Here is a 17,680-nt window from a genome sequence, read left to right as displayed (position 1 = left end):
CGGCACTGGTATCGGGCGTTAGCGAGTGCCAGTGATGACAGGCCAGGGCTACACCCCGGCCCGAGGGGCTGCGGCACTGCCGGTGGCGGCGTGGGGGTATCCTGTGCTGGGGGCCAGCGCTCGTCCCTCTGCAGTTTGTCTCTCCCCACTGACCTGTTTTGCTTCCTGAGAAATGCCTCTGGATCTAGAGTTGCCCGGCAAGAGCCCCCTCCTCCTGCCCTTTAGGAGGAAGCATGATTGGCGTCCAGGAAAAATGTTTGGAATTCTGATTCTTGAAAACTGTCGTTCCCTTTGCTCTGACCCAAGAGGTTTCCTGTTGGGTGGAAAACTGCCCCAGTGCCTCAGCTTGCTCTTTCCCCCCTGTGTCTGCAACCTGTTGATCTGCAACCTTTCCATGTCCAGGGCAGGGGGAGCTGCCTGTACGTGCCTCTGGGATGGAGGGAAGGTCCTCTGAGCCTATTAAAGGAGAGACCCCGAGCTGGTGGTGGGTCGGGAACCGTGGTGGGTCACTGCATGGGAGGCAAGGGGCAGCTCGGGGCCAAACCTGCGCAAGCTGCCTTGGGGGCCCACTGTCACATTACTCTGAGCTTGGATGAGTCTCCTGACCTCTGCCCTGGCTTGGTAACTGTGCCGTTAGAGCTGACCCTTGTGGAATTGGAGTATTATCAGGTTTCCATAACTGATTTCTTCCATGATCTGTGTTGCCCGTCCGCCCGCGCAGCAGAGGCCAGGGCAGCTCCCATGGCGTCAAGTGCTCTGCAAGCCCTGAACTGGAGGAAGTGCATCACTAGGTGCTGGACTTTCTGGTAACTATTAATCTCCTGATGACCAGTCTGGAAAATCTTCTTTTTAAAAGAAGGTCTGCTCTGTAAGTGCTCAGCTCTGGTTTGGACGCTGATTTATGATTTTCTTTTCTCACCTGAAGTGTCATATTGAGGGGTGCCCGGGGCTTGGGGTGTGATGCCGAGGGCTCACAGAGAGCTGCCTCTCACGGGAATGCCAGAGTCCGGTCCCTGATGACCACGGCCACTTTGCCCCTGGCTCGCAGGCAGAGGCTGTGCAGCTCCGCAGCCCCTGGCACTATGCATAGACCTCGCAGCCAGTGGGCACCAAAAGGCCAGGACTGATCCTCCCAGGACCTGTCGGTGTCGGTCTGTTGTTGCAGGAGCCCCAGCAGAAAGCTGCACCAGACCCCAGCCAAGGGTATCTTCCAGAGCTTGGATAATTTTTTTTTTTTGTAACTGTATGTGTTTTGCCCTCCTGCCCCCAAATCCGGTAGCAGCAAGCATGGTCCATGAGGACAGTATTTCCCTTCTTTGAACTCTTACTTGACGACATTACAAAGCAATCCTTCCCCTCATGATGTAACCCATCGCTTGATGCTTACCCTGTCCACACGCCACTGAGGGTGTGCAGCCTGTGCAGCCCTGACCGTTCCCTCCTGGGGCTCACCCAGGATCTTCGCTCGCCCATCACCCACGGAGGGTCCGGTGAGGTGGCCTCGTGCATTGAGTGGGTGCCACAGATCTGGGCTGCAGGAGCGGGAGGGGGAGGCGAAACCCTGGCACCACGTGTGCATCCTTGGGCGTCCCGAGCTTGCTGCTGGGCAGAGCCCAGCCGGCATGGGAAGCAGCCCTGGCTGTGGCTTGTCCCACGCCAGGGCTGGGCTGGGGGCTCCGCGGCTGCTGGAAACTCCGGGAAGTGGCTCTGTTAACACAGGATGGAAGGAACAAAAACTCCAGAGCTATTAATCACCCAGCATTGGCTGAATGTGCATATTTGATGGTGGCTGTTTACAGAGCACTTCCCTTGCTCTGAGGCCTCCCGGACTGTCAGAGGATTAATTACCTGGCCTCCCGAAAGGATGCACGACGCGCCCAGTGCCCGGAGCTGCCTCTCCAGAGAGTTCCCGGATGGGAAACGGCCAGGTCCTGCGCGACCTTCTGTGACAGGAGGTGCAGGGCTGGGCATGTCCCCTCCCTCGGTCCTTCAGCACCTTCCCCGGCCTCGGCCCCAGTCCGGCGGGACAGGATGGGGCACAACCAGGACCGTCTCTTCCCGGGGAGCTGGGTAGGAGCGAGGAAGCGATGCCAGACCTGCCATGAGACAGAGGACAGTCACTGAGGCTGTGCCAGGGCCTTGGGGCTAGATAATGTGGGGTAATCAACATCTTCCATGTGGCAACACTTTCTCCATCTATACCATAAAACCAACCCTCCCAGGAACGCCTACTTTCATCCTTGAAAACACCCTGTTCTGGGAATAAATGCTGTTTGCAGCCATGCTGAGCAGCACCCAAGCCTGGGGCTGGACACCTCCTCCCTCTGCCCTGGGGATGCACCTTTCCAAACCCCATGTTTTGGAACAGTTGGGGCTTTGGTCCAGGTTCCTCCTGAGTGTAACTCGTGCCACTGCCCAGGCTGCAACGGGGGCTGCCCACTCCCAAGGCTGCGTTCCCACAGGGGTCCCAGTGGGATGTGCATTGGGCAGATGCTGCAGCTGGGGGCTCCCCTCCCTCCGCCCTGCATGCCAGCTGCAGGCAGCTGTGCTCTCCAGTGATGCTGAACATGGGCCCTGGCCCCACTTTTGGGGCAGGGGTCTGAGACAGCCCCTCTCATAGACAGACGTCCCCAGCCAGTCCCACGATGGTTCATTTCAGCTGTTGGTGTTTGGGGCATGAAAAGGGCTGCTTTGCCAGGAGCTCTGGATGGGAAACGGTGGAGCCCGGTGAGAATCGGGGAAGGGATGGGATCTTGGCTGTGTCGTGGGGTGCAGGTGCCTGCACAGGGTTGCCCAGTGGGGTTGATGGGGGCCCCTGCAGCCACACAGGGACCCTTTGGGCCAAGGAGTCTCCCAGGTTTGGGGCTGCTGGCACAGCCCTCGGCTGCAGAGCTGGGTGTTGTGCAAGAGTTGAACTTGGAAGAAAATCAGAAACCTCCCTCTGGAAATACCCCTCTGCCTGGAAAGTCGTGGAGGCCCCAGGGCTGGTGCTTGCGGGGGCGGTTCCTACAGAGCTTAAGAAGGGCTGAGGACAGGGCTGGCGGCCAGAAGGAGACAGCCCCAGCTGGTGGCGTTCGCTCCCTGGAAGGAGGGAAGGAAGGAAAACCAGCCCTTGCTGCTGCCCTGTCCCGCTGCTGGCTCTGCGGCCAATGGAGCTGGATCCTCTCCTCCTCCTCCTCGGCTTGCTGTGGGGCTGCAGCGGTGAGTGCCACGGGGGCCAAGAGCCGTCCTGATCCTTAACCTGCCGTGCTGCCCGGCCCTGCCCGCTGCTCTCTCTGCTTTGCCACATGGCGCCGCGGGCCAATGCAGCCCCAGGGTCTCCCCGTTGCTGAGCCTCGACAGCCGCCATGTCCCACGTGCGTCGCTGCTACAGCCCTCCTTGTCTTGGCACTGCAGCCTGGCGCTGAGCCGCGGAGTGTGCCGCCGTGCAAGCGACAGCATGTGCCTGGCCTGGGTCCACTGTCCTGCTGCCAGAACAGCAGCAGTGCTGGTGAAGGATGAGAACTGGGGGGGGAGGGGCGCTTGGGCTCGTTTCCCCAAAAAATGGCTGGAAAATCTCAGTGGTAAACCAAGACGGATCAAGTGGCAATGCCTGCGATGGAGCAGACCCGGGCTGGCAGTCACCACAGGCATGTTGGCTCCGCGACACTCCCGATGCCTGGTGACAGAGAACGGTTGCCCTGGGACAGCAGCACTGCGGGGAGATGCCTTGGCCGCCCCTAACGAGCTGTCGCTAATGAGCAGTGCCCCTGCTGTGGTGATGGGGATGGAGCTTATGCAGTGCCTGAGCGTGACCATCCACTTCTCAGCAAACAGGGGAACCAGCATCCCGTTTGCCTTGTAAGGAACTGGCCTCTGGTGACTGTCTGTCCCCTTCCCTAAACTCCGCGGTTTCCTCCTTCCTCAACCCAGGGCGACCTGCTGACAAGCTGGCGGTGACGCCGCAGGAGCCGGTGGTGCGGTACGGGGGCTCAGTGCAGCTGAACTGCTCCCTGGCCTGCGTGGGGGGCACGGTGCAGTGGAAAGGACTGGACACCAACCTGGGGAGCATCGCCTCCTTCCCCACCCACAGCATCCTGCATGTCAGCAGTGCCGTGGTCGCCATGGCGGGCACCAAGATCTGCCAGGGCACATGCCATGGGCAGCACTACCAGCACACTGTCAACCTGAAGGTCTACGGTAAGTATTCCCCAGCCCATCCCTCGCCGCCTCCCTGGCAAAGTCCTGGTCCCTGAGGCAGCCGGCTCCCTCCTGGGCTTCGGTGCCAAAAATCACCACTTGATGCTGCAATTCCTCTCTCAGCCCTCCCGGACACGCTGCAGCTGGAGACAGACCCCCATGCCCTGGAGCCAGGGCAGCCCGCCAGACTGCGCTGCTCGGCCCGGCAGGCATACCCGCGCACGGGGCTGGTCCTCACCTGGTACCGGGGGGACCAAGTGCTGGAGCAGCCAGACTTCGATGTCACGGAGACTGATGAGGAGCTGTTTGACATCGTGTCCACGCTGCTGGTGGCTGGGGAGGAGGTGGGAGAAGGGGTGGAGTTCAAGTGCAAGGTGACACTGAGCATCGGGCAGGAGACCCTCACCCGGGTGGCATCTGTGGCCGTGAGCGCTGGGGGTGAGTGCCAGCGTGGGAGCTGGGGACCTGGGTTCGCATGCTGCCCCGTCCACTGGAGCTGACCCCCCATCGCCCTGCGCTGCTTGAAATAGCTTTGCTGGAATGGGAATGGCCCCCATTTCTGCACCGCTCTGCAAATTTCCCATCCTTGTCCCTGTCCCCACTGCTGTGCCAGGGGTGCCAGTTTGTTCCCGCTCACTGCCTCTCCCTGCCCGGGACGGCTGTGTTTGTGGGGTGGAGGAGGAGGGGGCTGTCGGGCGGCGTGGGCGGAGGGGGCTGTCACCCCATGGGGATAATGTATGCCAGAGAGGCCCCATCCCAGCTCCGAGCCATGGCGAGACTGCCATGACACACTGTGTTCACAGCTGTGACGGAGCAGCCAGTGGCCATGGCCACCTCCACGGCGAGCCCCTGGACAGTGGTGACTATGACGAGGACCCCCAGCACAGCCGGACCTGTGACCACCACAGCGCTGCCCCCAGAGCCAAGTGTCCCCACACATGATCCCACCACAGCCCTGGCCACCACACCGCGGGAGCCTGATGCTGATACCATCCTGGAGCCGGCTGCTGCCACCGAACCCCCTTCCACAGAGGGCCCTGCTCCCCAGGACCTTGTCGCAGGTAGTCCCACGGCATGTCCAGCCACCACCACACTCCCTGGCTCCACCACCATGAGTCCCCCGGCTGAAGCGCAGGGGACGGCTGTGGACGGCATCAGCTGGGGGTCTCCTTCCACAGAAAAGGGGACAGGGCCATCCGTGGGGACAGTGCCCGCCTGCACACTGCGGATCTGGTCGCTGCCTCCCAACGGGACGCGGGGCAGGGCCCTGCGCATCGAGTGCCATGCACGGTGCACCAGGAATGCCACCGTCCGCTGGCTGCAGACCCCTGCGGCCCTCTCGCAGTACCGGGAGGAGGCGGTGGGCAGCAGCTCCACGCTGTGGCTGGACCACGCTGAGCCCCAGCACCAGGGCCACTACCAGTGTGTCCTGCTTGGCCACCGCTCCCAGGTGGTCAGTCTGCAGCTGACGGTCTTGGATGGTGAGTGGTGGTCTGCAGCTCCCTCTCCCGTACCCCCCATTACTTGGGCTTGGGCTCCACCGAGTTGTGTTAGTGCCGTGCACCCCCACCCCTTGGTATTTGCTGGTGTGGGCAGAGTCTGCGTGCAATTACAGGTCCTTCTCATGTCTTTGCAGAGTCGTTCAGCACGGGCCCTGCCATCGCCGTGGGGACAATGGTCTCGCTGTTGGGCCTGATCGTGACCAGCGTCATGTCTCATCGCCTGTGGAAACGATTCAGATCTCAGTACAAGCTGCCCTAGGAGTGGGAACTGCCTACAGATGCCCACAGCCCTCCAGATGAGTCCCTGCTGTCGCCCCTTCTGCTCCTGGCCTTGCCCAGCCCCTGGGACCATGAGCAACCGATGGATCGGGGCGGGGACCGGCAGAGCTGGTGGGGTGCGGGATGCTGCTGTGACACCTGAGAGAAGAGCAGCCCCCACCCCAGGACAAGCGCTCTGGGACCCGGAGACCTCCGAGGAGCTGCTGCTTTTGAAAACTTTGTCCCTGCCTGAGGCTGCTGCTGCCGCCGGTGATGCTGAGGGGCTTCCGAGGGGACAGGCCACGCTGGGAACCGCTCGGCTCCTGGGCAGGTAGCCTGCTGCTCGGAGGAGCTCGCCCGTGAGTCCTGTGCGAGAAAGGAGAGCCTCGGGGCTGCCTGCGGGACGGGAAGGCTGGAAGGGAGACAAGCAGAGGGAACCTCAGTGACGGGGGGACGGGGATGGGGATGGGGACCCTCCCAGGGCTGGATCACGCCCGGCCGATGCTGGGCACTGGGGTGGGTCCGGCCCTCGGGGGCTCCCGGCACCCACGCGGATGGGCGGGAGAGCGTCGGCCGATCCTCTGTCACGACAGAGGAGTCGCAAGCAGCCCTGGGGGGGCTGCCTGCGTGTGTCTGCGTCTGCGTACGTCTACATCCCCTGGGCGCGGGCGGAGGAGAGCGAGGCCTCGGCGTGCGGGGCGGGGTGCTCCAATAAAGGCTCGTTTCTCTTTGTACCCTGCGCTAGTGTCCTTTCGGCTGGGCCCTGCGGCCCCCCACCGGCTCCGGGGCTGCTGGAGGTCCCGGCGGCGACGCTAGCCACCGGGCGGCGCTCGCCGCGCGCCCCGTTGCTAAGGGCGGGGCGCCCCGCCCGGAGTAGCCATGGCGGCCGGGGCGCCCCGCCCCGCTACGGCTGCCAGGACGGCTCCTTTGCCCACACGCGAGATGGCGGCCCGCCGCCTCGCCCAATGGGCGGCGCGCTCGCCTGCCTTCCCGCCCGCCGATTGGCTGCCAGTGTGCAAGATGGCGGCGCGGGCACTTCCGCAACCGGCCTTCGCCGCCCGCAGCCAAGATGGCGGCGTATGAGAAGCGGCGGGCGGCCACCGCCCCGGCCCCGGCCCCGGCCCCGGCGGCGGGCAGCGGGCTGGAGAGCGAGGCGGAGTTCCTGCTGCGGGCCGGCGTCACCGCCATGGTGCGGGAGGCGCTGCTGAAGGTGCTGGAGGCGCGGCCCGAGGAGCCCGTCTCCTTCCTGGCCGACTACTTCGAGCGGCTGGTGCTGGGCAGCCCCGGTGCGGCAGGCGAGGCCGCCGCGGAGCTCCCGGGGCCGCCGCAGCGCCTGGCCCGGGCGCTGTGGTACGTGCGCCTGGCTCACCACTCCCACAGGTGCGGGCGGCGGCGGCGGGCGGGCGGGCGGCGGACTACAGCTCCCGGCGTGCCCCGCGGCCGCCCCGCGCCGGCGGGCTGGTGCCCGAGGCACGCCGGGAGCTGTAGTTCGGGGCGGGCGGGGGACGAGGCGGCCCGTCTGTCTCTGTGTTTGTGCCGTGTCGCGACAGGACGGCCTTCGACAGCAATGCCGGCGCGGCCTACGAGGTGCTGGGCGCCGGCGGCCGGCGGCGGAAGGCGGGCGTGGACGGGCGGCTGTACAGCGAGCTGCTGCGGCGCATCTGCCAGCATGGGGGAGCGCCGGCGGAGGCGGCGGCGGCGCTGCTGGCGCGAGTCCGCTGCCGTGACCACGAGGCCGTGCCTTTCGATGTCTTCCGCTACGGCGTCCTCACCTGCTTCGTGCTGCTGGAGTTCGCGGCCAAGGCGGACGCGCTCTTCGGCGTCCTGGACGGTGGCTCCGGTGCCGCTGACGGGAGGGTCTGCCAGGCCGTGCTGCGGGCGCTGGAGGATGCGCTGGGCACCGGCAACTTCTCTCTCCCCAGCCGCTACCTGGAGGCAGGCTCTAAGCTGGGGCCAGATGGCCTGGCCCTGGCCATGGACCGGGCGCTGCAGGAGAGGAAGCTTGGCACCTCCATGAGCAGGGATGAGTTCCTGAAGAAAGCCACTGCCTTGTTCATTGCAAGAGTGAAGCCCATTGAGTAATGCCCAGGTGGGAGCAACACTGTCTGCGTCCGCTTCGAACCCCTCAAGTGCCCTGCGCAGAGCCATTCATGCAAAGGAGGCTTCGGACCCCGGCACTGAGCTGGATGGCGAGCCGGGGGGGGCTGCTCAGGTGCTGTGCAGAGGGCCTGGGTCTGCCCAATGAGATTTTCCCCCTTTCCATGCTCCCTTCCTTGTTCCGAGTGCCACAGGTGCCCAGCCATCTCCAGCGCTGGATGTGTCCCTGTCCACTGTGCCTCTCCCAGCCACGGCTCCTCCGATCTAGCTGGCATTAGTAAATCTTTTCTAGGTGTTTAGTGGGGACTTGCAAGGAGGCCTGTAAACTGTAGGGCAGTGTTAGCCATTAAAAATGAGCCAGAATGAAGTGAATGTGGGCCTGGACCTCCAGATATCCTGCAATTTTGTTCTAGCCCTGGCAATGTCATGTTTTGCAGCTTCACGCTGACCTTTGTTTCTGCTTTTGGGTTTGTTTCACACCTATCTGTGAAGTGTGGGGCGATGCTCATCTACCTCACAGGCTGCTGTGAGGATTCGCAGGTAAATACGGGGCTGATCCACAGTGTGAGATCAAGTGTTATTTTATTAAGCAGAATGTTTTAAACACACAGCAGATGAGAAACAGCTGGCTGGGGAGCAAACCTCACTGGGAAGGGCTGCGAGCCAGAGGGGGTTCCGCCTCTCCCAGCAGCCGAGCTGTGGGGCGATGAGCTGTCCTTGCTGTCTGCTCGCTTGGTGTTTACCCAACTGCCTCTGGCCACTGTGGTCCGGACTCTGAAGATTGAGGCTCATACCTGCGTGATGACTTCTCAAGCGAAGCTGCAGAGTGCTACAGATTCAATAATGATTTGGGACATGGAGCGCTGGGTCAAGACAAGACAAACCCCCTTCCCTGAGGCTGTAGTTTGCTTTTGAACAGAGAAGCGTGTTGAACCATGTGTTATTTATTTGAACTTGGCGATGTTAGTTGTTTATACTGTGCAATTATTGGTTTACTGTAAGACATTAAAGCTTTTTATTATTTTTTTAGGGGCCAATTTTTTTACTGCCTGGCGGCACGTAGCGCCAGAATGAACCGCAGCAGCTCGCAGATCCGTCACGTAGTCTCTGTCTTCAGGGGCCAATGTCAGCAGCCTGTAGCAGCCTGCCCAGCTGAAGGCACGGGGGTGCAAAGCACTTGTAGTAGCTACCAAAAAAAAAAAAAAAAAAAAAAAAAAAGAAGAGAAGCTGGGAGGATGCCTTTCATGCTCTGGGATGTTTGGTTGGTTTTTCTGAGCGGATGTTTTGATCCCTGCAGCCAGGAGGGGCACTACCTGGAGCTGGACTGGGTGAGGCTGCAGGCGGTGGCTCCTGAACGAGGTGCAGGTGACGGGATGTGACACAAGGGGAGATGGGAACTGGTGATGCTGGGAGAGATCTTCTCTGCTGGGCCCGTGCCAGGAGCAGCCTCTGCTCAAATTCTAGATGCTGCCTTGTAAAATGCAGTAAAGTATTGCATAAGTGTAGTAATTGTGCTAAGTGCTTCCTCCTGGCTGACGGGTGTAATCATCTGGTGAAGCGTCAACCATTTACGCTGAACGCTGACCCAAAGGAGCACGGCTGTGTTGTGAGCACCAGGGCTGTCATCCGGGGTGGGATTTAGCGTCGGTCAGTGTGCTGAGGGTGTCCCGGAGCACCGGGGAGCCTCCCGCGGGCGGGGGGATCGGGGACCCCGGGGGCAGTGAGGCCTGCGTGGCCGCTCAGGCCCGAACGGGAAGAGGCCGATCTCTGAGGCAACCCTCGCGCGTGCGATAGGTTTGCTCGGCAGGAAAGCCGGCTGCGCTGGTGCAGGAGGCCAGAAGCACCGACGCACGCTGTGAATGCGGGACCGGGGCGGCGTCGCCACCATCGCAACACGGCTCCGGGACAGCGGCGACGCCTGAGGGAACGAACGCACACCCGCCGCGCCGCAGGGGCTGCCGGGAAGGAGCCCCGCCCCCGAGCGGGGACGGTGCGCTGTGATAGGCGGACAGCGCCCGGGGGGAGGAGCCCGCTCGCTCTCCCGCCCGCCCACGCCGACGGCGAGCTCTGATAGGCGAGCGGGCCCGTATAGGAGGAGCCTGCGCCGGCCCCGCCCCGCGCGGGCGGACTACAGTTCCCGCCGTGCCCCGCGCGGCTGCGCTCGGAGCGGCCGCGGAGCAGCAAGAGCCGTCCCCGCTGTCCCCCCTTCCTGCAGCGGCTGTCGTGTCTACGCCAGTCCCCGGCTTCGCTCGCGGCCTACCCCGGCTCCTAGGCATGGCGCGGCCCCTCGTGCCCAGCTCGCAGAAGGCGCTGCTGCTGGAGCTGAAAGGGCTGCAGGAGGAGCCCGTGGAAGGGTTCCGGGTCAACCTGGTGGATGAGGGGGACCTCTACAACTGGGAGGTGGCCATCTTCGGCCCCCCGAACACCTACTATGAGGGCGGGTACTTCAAGGTGAGGGGCTGGGGGCAGCAGGGGGACGTGCGGGGTCGGTAGGACCGAGGTCTCGAGGAGGCGAAGCTCTGGTGGCGTGGGGGGGCTTGGTGTGTGAGTAGGGGGACCTGGGGGGCAGAGGTGTGTGGTGGGAGAAAGGGCTTAGGAGGGGCCAAGGCAGGGTAAGTGGTGTTGAGGGATGCACTGCGGGGAGGATGCCTTGGGAAGGAATATTGGAAGGCAGAGAGACTGCAGGAGGACAAGGAGACCCTGGGAGGGGGCTGTGGGGCGAGAGGGAAGGGGTCTTGGGTGTCGGATTGAGGTAGGTACTGGTGGAGCATGACGGGCTGCTCCTGGGCTCAAGGGGGTGATGAGGGCCAGGAAGACCTGGGTCTGTAGCTGGATACCTTGGGGTCAGTGGGGCTTCAGGACCTGGGGTATTTATTCCTGGGGTGCCTGCAAGGAGGAGCTGGAGTGAAGAAGGGAGCCTGTGTGCAGGTGGCTGCTGCCAAACTAGGAAAGGATTCCCTTTGTTGGAAGGGGGATTTGCACCCCCCCCAGGGGCTCTGCCTCTGCGGGCTTTTCCTCTTTCCTGCCCACTCCAGCCCCCAGTCTGTGGGTGCAGGAGAGTGAGCTCTGGGTTGCTGGTGTTCCTTCTCCTGGAGGGAATCCAGGGCATTGCCACCAAACCAGAGGGAAGAGATGAAGGACTCTCCCATGCAGGCACAGATGGCTTAGGCCAAGCGAGCAGAAGCTCGAGCTGGGTGGGGAGCGGGTGTTGTGGTTTTGTTTGGGGTTTGAGGGGGGGAGAAGGCATGCATGGCCTGACTGCATGATCCCTATTGGGAGGATGTGTATCTGCTCTTCCCAGGTGTTGAGCAACTTGCGTAGCTGTTTTCTTCCTCTTTCTCATCCTCCCTCCTCCACTATGAGCTCTTCTGTCTTCATCCTGTTGCTGGCAGGGTGGGGATATACCCGGGGTGAGTCAGCCTGAGGGTCAGCTGTGCCTGAGAAGCTGGGTGGTTTGTTTTTTTTCTCCTGTGGAGCGGTGGCAGGCAAGTCTGATGCTTCAGAGTCAGATTTTTTTCTCTTCACTGAAACAGAGTCTTTTTCCATAGCCTGTTTTGGCACTAAGCCCTTTGAACTCTCACCCTTTCAGCAGCTCATGCTCCTGTTTTTTGCCTGAGAGCTTCCAAATTCAGCACTGTTGGGTGGCAGTAGATGAGACTTTCTGTGTAAGAGGAGAGTGAAGGGTCTAAGTCCTCTTCCAGCTCATGGTAACGGTTGGCCTGTTTGTGTACGGCAAAGTGGGGTTGCTTTCTGAGCCCCCTTTGGTATCGCTTTGCCTCTGGCTGGTTTTGTTCTGATCCCCTCTGGCACAACAAAGGAGATTATTCTGTGAAGTTCAGCTGTTTGGCCAGAGCCCAGCACAGGGCTGTGTGTTGATGTGTGTGTGTGCGTGCGCTGCCCTGGGCTGCCTGAAGCTCCATGCGCACACAAAACGTGTCCAGCCCCAGCCGCCACCTCGCTTTTCCTTCTTTCCACCTCTTGTCCTGTACAGCAGAGCACAGGATGGTCAAACAGAGGGCCAGCCTGGGAGGCAAGGTGGTAATGGGAGTAGGGATGGACATGCCGTGGTTGGGGGCTCCTTGGACTTGCCATCAGATCAACTTATGCTGGGGACAGATCCTGCTGGGGTGGGAGGAGGTTGGAGAGCAGAGGCCTTGGAATCCAGGATGGAATCGGGGTTGGTCAGGGCAGCAGGGAGGAGGACAGATGTCTCTCTACCTTCTATGCTAATCTTTTAATGGCTGTTAGCTGACAACTAGTGTTGGCAGCATTGCCTGTTGTTGAGGCTGTAATTCCAGAAGCATCTGAAGCCTTGTTTGCAGTTACCCTCCTGAATGGGGCCTGCGCCGGGCTTGTTCCACGGGTGAACAGCAATCCCGGGTCACTGCCAGGCAGCGCCGGGGTAGTTCACAGTGTTGTTTCATGGATCCAACATCTAAATTCTTGCATATATGAACTGAGGGAGCAAGAAATGTTCAGGGAGTAGTTGTGTGTTTTAAATCTTTACCATTTTGTTTGTTTCTGGCTGTTGGCTTTTTTGGGAGCAGTGGCTGAATCTGGAAGTTTGCTTCCAGAGCCTGGAAACACCTGAAAGCTGAAACAGTCACTGCAGGTAGTGTAGCAACACAGGGAGAAGCTGCCCCCATCCTCGTGGGATGCCTAGTGCTGGTGGGCTGGGGCAGCAGCTCTCTGGGGAGGATGGGGATGTTGCTGTACATCTCTGTGTCACCTCAGGCTTTGCCTTCTCACTTGGAGGCTGACAGTGAGCCTGTCTTTTTGGCCTACCTTAATACCTTGTTTTTTGTGGCCATTGACCGCAGGAGAAGCCAGTGGTTGTCTCTCCTGGCTCTGAAGTTGTGGACTGCGGCGTGATCTTCATGTGCTTTTATTTTTAGCACCTGAGCTACGCACTGTGGTTGGTTTTGACTTGGGCTATTTTTGGAGATTCAGTGTGTTAATCAGAGCACTGAGCACCTGATGCTTCCTTCCCTGTGAGCTCTGAGGGGTGAACCCCTTTCCTCTGGTGGTGTGGCCATTGTGTGTCCCTGACAGCAGGACTGGGGATGACCCCAGACTTGCAGTCTGGCTCTGAGTGCCACTCTGTTTGTTTAGGCATGCGGCTCAAGCTGGGACCACAAGGCCCTTGCCCCACCGCTGTTTGCCATCCAGAAGCAGCCTGCCCTTGGTGTCATCACCCTGTGCTGTGGGTGCTGCTGTGGGAAGGGGCAGTGAGTGTGCAAGGCACGTGCCGGACTGGCACTGCGAGCTCCCACTGTGCTCTGCCTGGGGGCTGCTGCCTCCCTCCATGTCGGAGAGCACTGGGTTAGCACAGGTGGACCCCAGTGGAGAAGAGGTTATGGGGCAGGATGGTGGTGAAGGAGCTGCTGCAGCTCGCAGGCTCATCCACTCGCTTTCCTCTGTGTGGTGGCAGGGCAGCCATGCTGCCGGTGTCCTGCCTGCAGACAGGCAGGCGCGGAGGCCCTGTCTCTGCAGGAGCACAGCTGGACTTGGCAGAGGTTCCTTTTTCCTGGTGGTGTCAGGAGATCTGTGGTTTCCTTCCCTTCCTTCACAAGCTGATGCTCACTTCTCCTTATTGTTTACTTGCAGGCTCGTCTCCGGTTTCCCATCGACTACCCCTATTCTCCTCCTGCCTTTAGGTTCTTAACCAAAATGTGGCACCCCAATATCTATGAGGTAGGTCGCCTGGGACAGCGTGGGGTGTCTTGGACATGCAGGGATGAAAATGCCAGCCTTTGTCTGGCATTGGAGCATGGCATTGGAAACTCAGTGCCTTTGGCATTTAGTGCCTGGCACTGGAAATGCGACTAACGAGCTTATGACAGCCGGTCTCCTGTCCTGGAGCTGGTTCCAGGTCAGCCAGGCTTTCCAGGCTTGAAGGCTCCTATGCTTGGCTAGCAGGGACGTTGTGCTTCTGCCAAGGGTGGATGCAGAGTGAGCGATGTGCGTGGCCCCAAGGCTGCGTGCTTGTGGTGGATTGCTGCCTGGGGGTGTGTGGGGTTGGGCTGTGTCAGATGGGAACCAGGAAGGCTGTGCTGCGGATGCAATGTGTTCGGGCATCGGACAGCGTGTGATTAGGCAGCCTCATCTGTACTGTGCTGGCAATCACGGGGTACTTATCCAAGGCCTGAGGCTGCAGGCAGCGTAGCGGGGACCACCACTTCTGCTGTCCCTTCCTATGGACTGAAAGAACAGGCTGGGATTGCCTCACCTGGCTTAAGCCAAAGTGAAGAGCAAGCAGGCTACTGGAACAGAGGACTGAGCTGCTGCTGGAGAGTGCTTGGGGCAGCAGCTCCTAAGGATCCCGTTTCACTTGTGCTTTCAGACCGGCGATGTCTGCATCTCCATCCTCCACCCACCGGTGGATGACCCGCAGAGTGGGGAGCTGCCATCTGAGCGGTGGAACCCCACACAGAACGTGCGGTAAGGGCTGCATGGGGAGGGACCTGCAGGCAGGAGGCTCATCGAGGGCAGGGATGGGAAAGCAGGGAGATGGGGACTGCCTTCTGCTCCCAAAGCCTGCGGGAGATGCCTAGAGGTTGTTGAAAGGCACTTAGGTGGTGTGCTTTGCTGAAGAATGGCTAGAGCTTGCATGGGAACGTGCGTGAGCCTGACAGCCCATGCATGGCTGTCTCCTGCCTGACCTGCTCGACTTTGCTGAGATACACCCTCACTGGTGGGCCTGCACCAGGCTCCCCTCCTGACCCACAGGATGCAGCGACGCTGTGACACTGAGGCTGCTGGCATTCCTGGGACCTGGGTGGTTGCTGACCCACCTCAGCTCTTACCAGCTTGTGTTTACTGATTGCCAGGACCATTCTCCTAAGTGTGATCTCGCTGCTGAATGAACCCAACACATTTTCTCCAGCCAATGTGGATGCCTCCGTGATGTACCGCAAGTGGAAGGAGAGCAAAGGGAAGGATCGGGAGTACACGGACATCATCAGGTGCGTGCTGAGCTGAGCCCAGACCCAGCAGCGCTGTGCCACTGTTGAGAACACTTCCTAAGCTGTGATCTTGTAGGACACAGATGATCTTGAGGCATGTCCTGCCCCCGTCAAGTCCCATCTGCAGGCTGGTAGGAGGGAAGGATTCTGGCTCCGAGTGTGGCTTTTGGGAGAAGCTTGGCTGGGTTATGTGCCCAGCTTTGCTCTCAGCCGAAGCCCTGGCCCTTTTTAGCCCCAGAGCTGAGGATCTGGGTTCGTAGCAGATGTGGTGCCAGCACGGCCTTGCTGGCAGGGCTGCCTCATGGGACCAGCATGTGAAGATCCTGAGCTGCAGACTGGCCAGCCCTGGCATGGCAAGGGGGGCTCTCGGAGCAGGGAGCATGCTGCAGTGCAGCCGTGTTTGCTCCATAGTGCTCTCCCTCCCCTGTCCTCCCACCAGTCTTGTGCGGGTGAGCGACCCATGAGCTGGGGTGTGAGAGGGGAAGGGCTGTGTCGCCCGGCATCTCCATGGGGTGAGCCGCATGTGGCAATGTGGGTGTGCTGTGCAAAGCTCCGTCCTCATCCCCCACTTCTCGCCCTCCAGGAAGCAAGTCTTGGGCACAAAGGTGGATGCTGAGCGGGATGGTGTGAAGGTCCCCACTACACTGGCAGAGTACTGTGTGAAGACCAAGACTCCAGCCCCAGATGAGGGCTCAGACCTCTTCTATGATGACTATTATGAGGATGATGAGATGGAGGAGGAAGCAGACAGCTGTTACGGTGATGAGGATGACTCTGGCAATGAGGAATCTTGATGGCCATCTGGCACTGCAAAACTTACTATAAACTACTGAATTTTACCTCAACTAGGACAAACTGGTTTGAATTTAGGATCTGTCAGCCCTGAAATTAACTCTCTACCTCGCAGGGAGACTGTTCTGCTGTTGCAAAGGAAATCCCACTGCTGTCTTTGTAGAAAAAGCAAAAAACAAAACCAAACCGTATTTTATAAACTTCCTGGGTGAGGGGCAGATGGGGAGGGGGGAGTCATGTTGGGGTGCTCACAAATCCACAAAAACCAGGGAGCTGGTGGCTCTGGCTGGACAAGGAGTGATGGCAAAACCTGGTGGTGGCTGCCCACTGTTTGGGCATGTAGAACTCCTCTTCAGCCCCACATGGGAGGAACGGTTTGGGGAGGCTGTGGAGCTGGTGAGTGGTTGCTTTGGGTGGGAAGTGTGTGAGCGTTGTGTGGCTTTCTTACAGCCTTTGAGGTGTCTGAGCAGGAAGGGCTGCAGAGTGAGCACTGCTTCTCTCTGCCCCCGGTGGGGCTGTCCCTGGTGGGACCTTCCTGCTGCCCCTTCCCGTGATGCCAGAGCTGTGTTTGCAGGGAGCAGGCCGGGACATCAGGCAGGATGTGCCTGGTGGCTGTCGGGCACTGCAGGGTGTGGGGATGAGCTCTTTGTAGTTTTTAACTGGCTGGGAGGGATGGGGTAGTTCTGAGTCTTTCTGCTTCTGGGTTTTGCTTTTTTTTTTTCTTTTTTGTTTTTTTTTTTTGTTTGTTTGGTTTTTTGTGAAACTGTTTAATAAAGTACTTCAAGGGAACGGCTGTGTGGTGTGTGGGTGAGGCTCTGCTCTGGTCTGTGCCCAGGCTGCAGGGGTTTCTGCGTCAGCTGTGAACCAGCTCCTGCCCTGCTACCTGCAGCCCTGGCTGGGAGGGGCGAGTGGGCTAGCTGCTCTCCCAGGGCTGTGGCTGGGGGCTGCAGGGTGGTCTTGGGTCTCACAGTAAGCTTCTTCTCTCCCTCCCCAAACTCACATAGCAGGCAGGAGTGACTGGGCAGGGTTGCCTTTGGCCTGGAGAGCATCTCTGCCCTTCCTGGGGAGGGTGCAGTGCTCACCGCCTCTGCCCTGGAGCTGTGGCCAAGGCTCGGTCTCTGCCTGGGCAGAAGGGTGGGCTCTGCTGAGCCTGCAAAACCCTCCAGCACTGTGCTGGGAAGGTGTTTTTTGCCTCTGCTCCTCTGAAGGCGCTGAGCTCCTCTGAGAGCAACTGTGTGGTGCAGGCAGCAGACCTGCCTGGGCAGCACCTGGCTGTGCAGAGCTGTGGCCCACGGATGCCTGGGGGCTTCACCGCTGCTCTGATCTGGGTGTGCCCTGAGTCCACAGGCCAGGACTGGCTGGGACATGTGAGCTCTGGAGGTGGTGGTGAGCTCCCAGCTGCCTTGCTCCAGCCATGCAGCCGAGGGGCATTGCTGGTGCCTTGTCCTGCTGGGCTGGGGAGGTCAGCTCTGCTGCCAGCTCCTTGGGGCTATGGCAGGGACATGCTCCCTGGCAAACTGCCTTGCGTGGGGCTTTCCGTGACCCAACTGGGGCTCCTGCCCCTGCTCCCACCCCCCTGGGCAAAGCTTGTTGTGAGGGGTAATGAGCAAAACTTCCTGCTGCCTGGAGCTGCGCAAATGGGATCAGGGTTTGAGTGACACCTGCACTGCACGTGGCAAATGCATGTGCTTTGTTGCCTTAGGAAATGAGGCTAAAAGGTGAATAGGATTATTGTCACTTTATTCAGGCCTGACAAATGGCTTCCTGGGTGGAGGATGCTGTGGGCTGCCATACTCTGCCCAGTTTCTGCCCCGCAGGAGCCATAACTGCTGAATCCCTCCAGCACAGGGGGGAGCATAGCAGCCGGTGGATGGGAAGGGGTGGCTG

The 17,680-nt window shown here is 60.5% G+C and overlaps 3 protein-coding genes across 3 annotated transcripts; all 3 read left to right on the top strand.

The window, feature by feature from the left end:
* Window positions 1-3,017: 3,017 nt before the first annotated feature.
* MADCAM1 (mucosal vascular addressin cell adhesion molecule 1) lies at window positions 3,018-6,665 on the top strand. Its single transcript, XM_069790655.1, has 5 exons — window positions 3,018-3,201; window positions 3,913-4,179; window positions 4,303-4,617; window positions 4,983-5,660; window positions 5,816-6,665. Exons 1-5 carry the CDS (start codon window positions 3,150-3,152, stop codon window positions 5,938-5,940), a joined length of 1,437 nt encoding a protein of 478 aa, XP_069646756.1. The 5' UTR covers window positions 3,018-3,149; the 3' UTR covers window positions 5,941-6,665.
* Window positions 6,666-7,008: 343 nt separating this feature from the next.
* Window positions 7,009-9,061, top strand: TPGS1 (tubulin polyglutamylase complex subunit 1). The gene is made up of 2 exons (XM_069790654.1): window positions 7,009-7,319; window positions 7,490-9,061. Exons 1-2 carry the CDS (start codon window positions 7,009-7,011, stop codon window positions 8,019-8,021), a joined length of 843 nt encoding a protein of 280 aa, XP_069646755.1. The 3' UTR covers window positions 8,022-9,061.
* Window positions 9,062-10,154: 1,093 nt separating this feature from the next.
* Window positions 10,155-15,984, top strand: CDC34 (cell division cycle 34, ubiqiutin conjugating enzyme). The gene is made up of 5 exons (XM_069790653.1): window positions 10,155-10,487; window positions 13,644-13,730; window positions 14,380-14,477; window positions 14,867-15,001; window positions 15,585-15,984. Exons 1-5 carry the CDS (start codon window positions 10,311-10,313, stop codon window positions 15,793-15,795), a joined length of 708 nt encoding a protein of 235 aa, XP_069646754.1. The 5' UTR covers window positions 10,155-10,310; the 3' UTR covers window positions 15,796-15,984.
* The last annotated feature ends 1,696 nt before the right edge of the window (window positions 15,985-17,680 follow it).

Source organism: Haliaeetus albicilla, chromosome 8 (assembly GCF_947461875.1).
Source record: "Haliaeetus albicilla chromosome 8, bHalAlb1.1, whole genome shotgun sequence".
NCBI classification, from domain to species: domain Eukaryota; kingdom Metazoa; phylum Chordata; class Aves; order Accipitriformes; family Accipitridae; genus Haliaeetus; species Haliaeetus albicilla.
The sequence above is the reverse complement of the archived record's forward strand: the minus strand, read 5'-3'. Positions and strand labels throughout refer to the sequence as shown.

Coding starts and splice junctions, on each gene's coding strand:
- MADCAM1 (XM_069790655.1), top strand. CDS start 3,150: ATGGAGCTGGATCCTCTCCTCCTCCTCCTCGGCTTGCTGTGGGGCTGC. Junction 4,618..4,982: donor TGTGGCCGTGAGCGCTGGGG/GTGAGTGCCAGC, acceptor CTGTGTTCACAG/CTGTGACGGAGCAGCCAGTG. Junction 5,661..5,815: donor GCAGCTGACGGTCTTGGATG/GTGAGTGGTGGT, acceptor ATGTCTTTGCAG/AGTCGTTCAGCACGGGCCCT.
- TPGS1 (XM_069790654.1), top strand. CDS start 7,009: ATGGCGGCGTATGAGAAGCGGCGGGCGGCCACCGCCCCGGCCCCGGCC. Junction 7,320..7,489: donor CTGGCTCACCACTCCCACAG/GTGCGGGCGGCG, acceptor GTGTCGCGACAG/GACGGCCTTCGACAGCAATG.
- CDC34 (XM_069790653.1), top strand. CDS start 10,311: ATGGCGCGGCCCCTCGTGCCCAGCTCGCAGAAGGCGCTGCTGCTGGAG. Junction 10,488..13,643: donor ATGAGGGCGGGTACTTCAAG/GTGAGGGGCTGG, acceptor GTTTACTTGCAG/GCTCGTCTCCGGTTTCCCAT. Junction 14,478..14,866: donor AACCCCACACAGAACGTGCG/GTAAGGGCTGCA, acceptor ACTGATTGCCAG/GACCATTCTCCTAAGTGTGA.